The sequence below is a fragment of the Cebus imitator genome, unplaced genomic scaffold, assembly GCF_001604975.1.
Source record: "Cebus imitator isolate Cc_AM_T3 unplaced genomic scaffold, Cebus_imitator-1.0 Scaffold217, whole genome shotgun sequence".
NCBI lineage: Eukaryota > Metazoa > Chordata > Mammalia > Primates > Cebidae > Cebus > Cebus imitator.
The window spans coordinates 3,452,998-3,463,009 of record NW_016107532.1 but is presented as its reverse complement, the minus strand read 5'-3'; the positions used below and the strand labels follow the sequence as shown (position 1 = coordinate 3,463,009).

The 10,012-nt window shown below is 52.1% G+C and overlaps 1 protein-coding gene and 1 pseudogene across 7 annotated transcripts in view; both read left to right on the top strand.

Annotated features, from left to right (window-relative positions):
* The window catches only part of LOC108318332 (protein DBF4 homolog B-like), a 40,980-nt gene extending 33,844 nt beyond the window's left edge, over positions 1–7,136 (top strand). For all 7 annotated transcript variants that reach the window (XM_017549349.2, XM_017549345.2, XM_017549347.2 and 4 more), the window contains 3 exons: positions 3,699–3,807; positions 4,008–4,132; positions 4,967–7,136. In XM_017549349.2, coding sequence (XP_017404838.1) covers positions 3,699–3,807; positions 4,008–4,132; positions 4,967–5,927 — 1,195 coding nt within the window. In that variant the 3' untranslated portion in view covers positions 5,928–7,136. The remainder of the gene's footprint in view (positions 1–3,698; positions 3,808–4,007; positions 4,133–4,966) is intronic.
* Positions 6,310–7,876, top strand: LOC108318346 (annotated as a pseudogene).
* Positions 7,877–10,012: the final 2,136 nt, after the last annotated feature.

Sequence of the window (10,012 nt, the reverse complement as noted above, 5' to 3'; positions counted from 1 at the left end):
TGACCAGGATGGTCTCGATCTCTTGACCTCGTGATCCACCCGCCTCGGCCTCCCAAAGTGCTGGGATTACAGGCTTGAGCCACCGCGCCTGGCCATCAGAGCAGAATTTCAACCCTAGAGTTCCTAGGGCCAAGGAGAGTCTGTGGATTCCATTACCTAATGAAGGCTGTGGGTCAGAAAATAGTACCAACAGGAGGGAAAAAAATTAAGGGAATGTGGCAGTCGATGGAGTGGGAGCAAGGAGAGAAAGAGGTGAGGTTAAGTCCCAATACAAGGGATACAAGAGAGAGCTAGTCAGAAGGTGGCCTAGGCTTGGTGCTGGCAGGAATGCTAGACCTGGGATGGCCTTGGGATCACAGAGGAGCTAAGAGGCTATAAAGGGAAGATAAAGCAATGAAGCTTTGGTATCTGCATGTGAGGAGCCTAGGCAGGGCGTTGGCCCTGGGGTGTGTGTGTGTGTGTGTGTGTGTGTGTGTGTGTGTGTGTAGAAAATCTGTGTAGGAGGAGGAGTTTAAATTTTTACAGTTTTAAAATCATTATATTTTGTTTTAAAATTTGAATTACAAATGGTTTAATGTGAAAAGTCTATATTCCACACCCAGTGTCCAGTTCTATCCTCCCACCGGTGCAACCTTTCTCCCAGGGTAGAGGCTGGAGGAGATCTGAGTGGTGTCTCACCCCAGCCAAATGGAGAGCACAGCCTGGGGTGGCATGAAAAGAAAAAGCAAGTAAGATCCAGCACAGTAAATACTGCGCCCAGGCAGGAGTGCAATGGCGCGATCTCCGCTCACTGCAACCTCTGCCTCCTTGGGTTCACAAGATTCTCCTGCCTCAGCCTCCCGATTAGCTGGGATTACAGGTGTACACCATTACGCCCAGCTAATTTTTTGTATTTTTAGTAGAGACGGGGTTTTATTATATTGGCCAGACTGGTCTCGAACTCCTGACCTTGTGATCCACGTGCCTTGGCCTCCCAAAGTGCTGGGATTACAGGTGTGAGCCACCACGCCCAGCCTGTATGATTTTTTTATGTAAGAAGAGGGAACAAAGGATACACATATACTTGTATATTCATGAACTATCTCTGGAGATAGGCCACACCTGTAATCCCAGCACTTTGGAAGCTAAGGGGAAGCATCACTTGAAGCCAGGAGTTCAAGACCAGCCTGGGCAACATGAGACCCCCCTCTCTATTTTTATATTTTAAAAAATCTGGCCACAGTGATTTATGCCTGCAATCCCAGCACTTTGGGAGGCCGAGGCAGGTGAATCACTTGAACTCACGAGTGTGAGACCAGCCTGGGCAACGTGGCGAAACCCCACCTCTATTAAAAATACAAAAATTAGCCAGGCATGGTGATGCAAGCCTGTAGTCTCAACTACTCAGGAGGCTGAGGCTGCGGAATTGCTTGAGCCTGGGAAGTGGAAGTTGCAGTGAGCCAAGGTGGTGCCTCTGCACACCAGCCTGAGTGACAGAGTGAGACCCTGTCTCAAAAAAAAAAAAAAAAAAAAAGAATTTATATTTCCTTCTATGACTGCAGGGTATTCCATTGTTCCATTGTATGGAATGTATTTGCTGTATTTTATTTAACCTTTATTTAACCTATTTTTTTTAATTTTTTAACCTTACTCAGTCTCTTACTCATGGATGCTTACATTAGCACCAATGAAAATCGTGTTCAGAGTAAATCTGCAATTATTCAAATGTATTTGTGGAATAAATTCCTAAAGATAGAAATATTGGGTCAAAAGATGTATGCATTTATAATTTGGATAAATTCAGCCTAATGACTTTTCATGAAGGGGATACCAACTTTTATGTTCATCTGCACTGCCTGAGAGAGGCTGTTTCCCATCCCCTTGCCTAATGCTGTGACTGGCAGGTATGTTAACCTCCAGTATAACAGATTAAAAACTGTATCTCAGCATAATTATAATTTTTGTTTTTTCTTATTATGAATGAAGCTAAGTATGTTTGCATATGTTTGGTTGTTTGAATTTCTTTTTATGTGACCTTCTTTATATCCTTTGCCCATTATTTATTTGGGTTATTGATCACTAATGATTTGTAAGGAGTCCTTCTCATATTAAAGAAATGAGCCCTTTATAGTTGTAAATATTTTCTTTTCTCTGCTCACTGCAACCTCTACTTCCCAGGCTCAGGCGATCCTCCCACCTCAGCCACCACAAGTAACTAGGACTACAGGTGCACACCACCACACCTGGCTAATTTTAATATTTTTTGTAGAGATGATATTTCGCCATGTTGCTCAGGCTGATCTCAAACTCCTGGGCCCAAGCGATCCTCCTGCCTTGGCCTCCCAAAGTACAGGGATTACAAGTGTGAGCCACCACACCTGGCGGTTGTAAATATATATAGATACATATATATATATGTATCTATATATATTTAAATTTATTAAATATATTTAATATATTTAATAATTTTATATATATATATATTTATTTCTAAGCCTCCCTGACCAGAGAAGTTGTAAATATTTTTAAAAGACAAAATCCCAAGTTTGTGGTTTGTCTTTTAACTTTGCTGTATTAGTCCATTTTCATACTGCTCTACAGACCTGTCTGAGACTAGGTAATTTGTAAAGGAAAGTGGTTTAATTGACTCATGGTTCAGCAAGGCTGGGGAGGCCTCAGGAAACTCACAATCATGGTGAAAGGCAAAGGGGAAGCAAGGCACCTTCTGCACAAGGTGGCAGGAAGGAGAAGTGCTAAGCGAAGGGGGAAGAACCCCTTAGGAAACCATCAGATCTCATGAGAACTGACTATCACAAGAACAGCGTGGGGGAAACTACCCCCATGATTCAACTGCCTCCACCCAGTGTCTCCCTTGACACTTGAGGTTTATGGGAATTATAGGGATTACAATTCAATATGAGATTTGGGTGGGGACACAAAGCCTAATGTATCATTTGCTAATGGTGCTCTTGCCATGTATACATATTTTAAAGTTGTATATAGCTGAATTTATGAGTTTTTCTGTATATCATCTGGGTTTTGTGTCATACTTAGGAAGTCTTTAAAAGGAATGTTTTAGACGTGTTGAGTTTGCTGGATAGCCAGATAGAAACACCCTTTGGTTGTTAGAAATATGGGGCTGATACTCAGATAAGAAGTCAGGCTTGGCCGGGCACAGTGGCTCACGCCAGTAATCCCGACACTTTGGGAGGCCAAGGCGGGAGGATCACTTGAGGTCAGAAGTTCAAGAACAGCCTGGCCAACGTGGTAAAACCCCATCTCTACTGAAAATACAAAAATTGCCAGGCATGGTGGCGGGCACCTGTAATCCCAGCTAGTCTGGAGGCTGAGGCAGGAGAGTGGCTTGCACTCAGGAAGCAGAGGTTGCAGTGAGCTGGATCACACCACTACTGCACTCCAGCCTGGGTGACTGAGCAAGACTCTGTCTCAAAAAAAAAAAAAAAAAAAAGAGAGAGAGGACAGAGATAAGACAGGCTGCCCACAGGGAGATCTCCAGATGTCTTCCTTGCTCCCTCTCTTGCCATTCTTAGATGAGTGGTACCAAGCTCAGGCCAGCCTTCCTGCCTGTGCCTGCCCAGCCCCTTGGCCATCTTGGTCCTTCCCCTCCCTGGCCTAGGCTCTAGATAGGCGTGAAGTAGGGGCTCCTCCCCCAAGGGCCCCAGCAGTAACCACTTTGCCGCACAATGTACCCTCCCCAGAGAATCCAAGGATGGAGAGCCAAGTCCAAGATCAGCTGCCCAAACCATGCCCAGGAGGAAGAAAGGCTACTGCGAGTGCTGCCAAGAGGGCTTTGAGGAGCTCCACGCGGTGAGCCCCTTTCCCACTCAGCAGCTGCTCCCAGAGTGCCCTGAGGGAGCCTGCCCACTGGGGATGAGTTCTTCCTGCCCAATCTCCATGCTGCCGTGGCTGTGTCCTCCAGGGCCAGAGCATGGGTTGGGAGGTCAGCTTAGGTGTCCCCTTCCCTGCAGGCCTCGTCTAATGCCCTGTCCTCCTCTCACCCCCGGCAGCATCTTCAAAGTGCCCAGCACCGGGGCTTTGCCCTAGAAGCCCGTCCATATGCAGAGGTAGACAGGATCATCGCCCAGCTCAGCCACAGTTTTGCAGACATCCCTTTCCAGGCCAGTCTCCCCAGGTGAGTGCCACACTGGCAGACACAACTGCGTCTGCACTCTCTCCTCTGTTGCCCTCTAGGTGGGAAGAGACCTCAGGTTGGTAGCTGCTGAGACCAGACTGTGATGTTTTTCTGTTTTCTCACCTTCTTTTCCACTCATCCTTGGTCCTATTTGTTTTGGGGGTGGCCAAAAAATAAAAATAAAAAGACCTCCATTTGTGGCTTCAGTTGATCAAGATTAGACCTAGACCAGACTGTGGCTCCCTTCCTACCCCCCGGGGTTTTAATGTGGATGATAAGCAGTTCTGGCCGGGGAGCAGGGGGAGTAGTTCCTGGGCCCCTCCCAGATGGGTAAAGAGCAGTCTTTCTCCCTCTCTAGAAGTCACCCCCAGAAGGAACCACTGCATGAGGTTTGGTAGGAATTCCAGGTCCCTCTGAGCCCAGCTTCCGCTTTCTGCCAGCAAAGCAGACCCTCTCCCACCTGGGGCAGTGGCTTCACCTCTCACCCCAAATCTCCACCTCAAGCTCAGCTCTCACAGCCAGGCACTGCGCTGCTTTCTCCAGTTGCCAAAGGGCACAGCCTCCTCTGTGAAATAATTAAATGGAAGAGCCTTTAACCTGTTCCTCTGGCGGGCCCCAACCACAGGTCGCAGAGCCAAGAGAAGTGCACGCGGTGCTGGCTGCTGCAGCGGGTTCAGACCCAAACAGGAGGACTTTCACACGAGGCCCCAGAGTAGGCAGCTCTCTCGGCACATGAACTGCCAGCTGCAGCAGCTCTCCCTGTGTCCTCAGCCCTGGGCCAGGCCTGCTGTGGAGTTGACACCAGCAGCTCACTGGGTGTTTCTTTCCCAACAGGTGGTCAGGTTCCCTGGCTTCTGACTGTGACCCTCTCTTTCCTGAGACTCTGCACCCCTGCCAGCTCTCCCATCCCAGAGCAGCATCTCCCAGGATGCGGAAAGAAGACAGCTGCCAGGCATCAGGCTTCCCAGAGCAGGATGGGACAGTGGACAGCATGCAGGCACCAGCTGAACGTGCAGGGACTGGCGAGGTACCCGGACCTATAGCAAGCTGCCAGGACCTGGAGGGGTCAGTTGATGTGTTTGTGGACCACCCAGGGACACCAGTGTCCAGGAGCCCTGCTTGCCAGTGCCTCCTGCCTAGCTCTGGTTTTATGGAACTCTCCTCCGGCCCAGATCTGGCACTTGTTGGCCACAAGCGGAAGGTTCAGTTCCCCAGTGGCAGTGCTGAGAAGAAAGCGGGGGCCTCCTGGCCACAGGCTTCATTTTTTGTCCCAAGAGCCCCCAGCCCCTATGGTACCAGGACAACCAGTGGCAAGCATCTTCCCTCTCTTCCTCTTCCAGGCCGTGAGTCTAGGCCCCTTGCCTCCCTCTTGCCGTCGTGCCACTCACAGACCTGCCTCTCTTTCCCAGACCCCTTCCCCTGGCAGCTCACAGACAGACCAGCAGAGTTCTGGGCCACACAGTCCCCCTGGCCGGGGGGAGAGTGGCCCCCAGGGCCTGAGGATTCTGAGTGTGCAGCCCCTTGCCCTGAATCCCAAGAGCCTGGCCAGCTCCCCAGCTGCCCCATAGCTCCAGGCTGGCCATCAGCCCTGCTACACTCACCTACCAGTGAGCAGCCCTCAGGAGCACCTGCAGAGAGCAAATCTACCTCTCTCCCCAAGCCCCAGCCAGCCCGTGTGGAAGCCAGCTGCTCCCGATGCCTCTGGGCCCCCCAGCCTCTCCAGGTGCCCTGCCTCCCTGTCTCCCAGCCCCGGCCTCAGCCCCAGCCCCATGCTGGCAGAGAGCTGCTCCTGTGAGTCCCCAAGGTGCTTGGCTCTTCACGGGGCCACGCAGCTCCAGACTGAAGGGCCAAAGACACAACTTATTCTTCTCCTGGGTGCCGCACACCCGGCCAGGGCTGATTAGGACACAGGAGGGGCAGAGCCCCAGGACTTCCCCAAAAGAGCCAGAAGGAGGCCTGGGCCTGGCCTTTGAAGTGCAGTAAGCAGCTGTCACATTCAGCTCCATGGAGCCGACAGAGCCAGCCCTCCCACTGGCCAGGTCTTTGGGAGAGAATCTGGGCTGGGGGCTGCCCTCTCCTACTCCCGCCTCCACCATGTTCCTAACCAGGCAGAGTCTACAGCGGGCTTACCCAGCCGAGGCCAGCTGCCCACGCCAGGAGGCAGAGGTGAAGTTGGCATGTGGAGGGACCACAAAGGAGGTGGGGCAGCAGGAGTCCTGGCCCAGCTTCGTGACCCTCCACAGGCCCTTGCCTCTGCAGAGCTGAGGGTTAGCTGTTGGTGTTCTCCACCCCCAACCCCAGCCTCCTTTCCCACGAGCATGTGGCCGCTCTTGCTTTTCAAAATGCCTGTGTTCATCCCCTCCCCCAGCCCCCCACACTCCCGCACACAGATCCTCAGGAACATATGAAGCAGAGGAGGGGCTCGGGCTGCGCCACTCACAGAGCTCCCTCCCTCAGGCACTTAGTTGGGGCCCAGCACTGACCTTTCTCCTGAGCCCAGGATGTGGAACCCCTCTCAGCCCTTCTCTGTCTCCTCAGCTTGAGCTGCCCACCCGGAGTTCAGCTATTCCAGGTCCAGCGTGTCACCTGCCAACTTCCACTCACCCTCCTCCCTTATTCCCTCCTCTCTTTCCCCAAGGACCTCCCCCCATTTCTGGCAGCCAAGCCATTAATCTGGAGACAGAAATGGGTTTGCTATCGATTCTCTGGCCACTTTTTTTTTTCATTACAATTTGTACTGTGGTTCTTCTCACCCTTCTCTGTATCCATGCATTTGTCTCTTTAAATGTTGAAGTTCCCGGAACCCTGGCGCTATTCTGTGTCTCCTTTCAGAGGAAGAAAGGGGGGCCCAGCTGCGGGTGAGGACCCAAGTTCTTAGTTTGGAAATAGAGCAGCTGTGTGTACAGCCCACCTTAGAGGTCATGTTACCCCCTTCCTGTTAAGTTTTATTATGATTTTTGGTTCAGGAAATGTAAATAAATTTGTTAATAACAAATAGCAAAGAGATGGGGCTGGAGTGCCATGTGTTGGTCCTTGATCTGCCCTCCAGTGACCCAAGGCAGGGCTGCAGGCCAGCAGGGAATCATTGGATGATGGGATGGGGCTTCCTGCAAGCTGTACATGTGTACTTCCTGCCAGCCTCCCCTAAGGGCTCTGGGAGCAGACGGCCTCTGTCCCTGCCCAGCCTCCTTTACCCAGTCTCATTCTGTCACCTACTTGGCTCTGCTGCCTGGGGAGTGGCCACCTGCGGAGATCATGCCCCTCACTCCTTCCCAAGGAAACTCCTTTGCCCCAGCTGACATTCCTGCTAAGGGCTCACTCTTCTTCCCTGAAGCCAGACTGTGGCTTATGTCTGGACACTGCTGGGTACATCCCTTTCTTTTTGTGACATGGGATTGCCTCATTCCCCATGACACCACCCCTCTGCATGAGGAAGTTGCCCCTCACCCCTTTCTCAGACTGATACCTTCACCTGCTCCTCAAAAAAAGCCCGTGCTGCCAGATTCCAATGCCCTCATTGCCAGCTACCAAGGACCCATTCCCTGAACCTCACATCTGGCTGTCCTTGCCTTCCCCTCCCATCTCAATGATCGTGACCTTGGACATCTTTGCCAGGCCAAACCAATGCTCCTCAGCCATTTCTCCATTGCAGCTTCCCAGTTGTAGACTCAAGTTAGAGATGGACCCAGAGCACCTCAGACCTGACCCAGGATGGATGGGTGCTGCTTGATGTGAATGAGGTCCCACAGTAGCTCCTTGGGGTGAGCACAGTCAGACTCCCTTCTACTCCAGCCCCCTTTCCACATCCCCTGCCCTCCCCAGACGACCTTGACCCAGACCCAGTGAGCACTGCCCCATCTTGCAGTCAGTCCCCTTTCAACATCATCTTGCTGTTTCTGTTTCAAAGGAAGCGGTATCCTACCGTTGATTCAGTAAATCAACTTCAAATACTTGAAGACTCCCACCTTCTATCTACCTCCTCTTCACCTCCTTCCGCTTCTACACTTCCTTCCTGGGTTCCTCTGCCTGAGGTATCCCACTAGGATCATCTATTCCAAGGTTATGGACAGGCTACTAATGACCAAAGTTGGTTCTTTTTCTCCTTTCTTTCCTCCTTGAAGCCTGGCTCCCTTGGTCCCAGCAGCCCCTCAGTGGCCTGGTTCTCCTGTCCTCCTGCCCTTCCTTACCATTGCCCATTCCCTCATTCGTTCATTTAGCAGAGGCCTTGCCGTCTGCCCTGAGTCAGCTCTGAGACACCTGAAGAGCCCTCCAGCTTCCCTCAGACTAGATTCCAAGGCCTTTGTTCTCGCCTCTTCTCGCTGACCCTTTCACTTCTCAGCAGATGTGACCAATTGGTAGCTCCACCCCAACTTCCTTCTGCCGGGTGGAATGCAGGGGCTAGCTGCCCCAACTCATACTGTGACCTTGGGAAAATGCCTTTATTACTCGGGCCTCAGTTTCCTCATCTTTAAGGGGCTTGGATGAGATGATGTCAGGGGCCTTTTCTATAATAAAATACCGTGACCACCAGCAAACCTTTTATGTCCTTCCCTGTTGTGCCACCAACATGAGTGTGGCATACCCAAGAACTCTTCCTCATCCTGGACCTTGGCTCCCTTCCCAGGGGAGCTTCAGCTGTGCCCAGCTCAAACTGTTTTCTTGATCTAAAAATGGAGGTAATCTAGGCTGGGCATGGTGGCTCATGCCTGTAATTCCAGCACTTTGGGAGGCTGAGGCAGGCAGATCACTTGAGGTCAGGAGTTCGAGACCAGCCTGGCCAACATGGTGAAACCCCGTCTCTACTAAAAATACAAAAATTAGCCAGGCATTTGGCACACGCCTGTAGTCCCAGCTACTCGGGAGGCTGAGGCAGGAGAATCACTTGAACCCAGGAGGCAGAGGTTGCAGTGAGCCGAGACTGCACCACTGTGCTTCAGCCTGGCAACAGAGCAAGACTCCGTCTCAAAAAAAAAAATATGGTCACCTCCTGTGACCATATTTGTGCCCCAAAAGCCTCTCAAAGGATGAGTGTGCCTGGGATCCTGGTGCCCCAGGTACCCCCAACTTCTCCTTTGGTGAAGGCTGGGAACTTCAGAGATTAAAATCTGAGAGGGAGGAGCATGAGGTTTCCCGGGAAAGCTGTGCAGATGAGAACGATCCTTGGACCCTGGGCTGGCATCTGAGAGGAAGCAGGGTGAAATTCCTGTCCAATGCTGGGCACTTCCCCTGCTGCCACCCCTCCATGTCACGTCATCAGGCTGAGCTTATCTCCGTGTCAGGTAGAGAGAGGACCCTGGGGCCCCCAAGCCATAGAGAGGCCTGGGGTCCTGGGCAAGGAAGGGCCAGGGAGCTGGTTTGCTCCTTGGTGCAAGCTGAGAGTGCACCCCTTTCATGTGCCAGATGCAGCTTCAACCATGGGCAGTGCAGCCATCATCCCCGAAAGCAGCACCGAGAGGGAGGTGCTTTTCTAAGCCCCGTGTCATGGATGAGGAAACCAAGACCCAGAGAGGCCAGTGGGCTTGCTCAAGGACACCCAGCCAGTTCTTGGGGGAGGCAGGATTGGGACCCCAGCCTGGAGCCCTCAACCCTGCCCTTGCCCACTGCACCATCTTGCCCCCTTGACTAGCATGGTCTGTGCTACAGGCCTCGAGGCTGGACACCAGGCCTGGAGGGCCTCCACTGGCAGGAATCACTGCCCATGGTACCATCCAGGCCTGGGGGTAGCCAGTACCCCATCCTTATCTGCAGTTGCAGAGACAGGTCTTGGCCTCACATCCCTGGCTTGGCCCTTGTGCAAGAAAATTGGAAAGAATTGGCTGAAGGGTTGGAAAAGTGGCAGAAAGAAGGAGGCCCCAGCCTCCTAGGGGAGGGGGGTCCTAA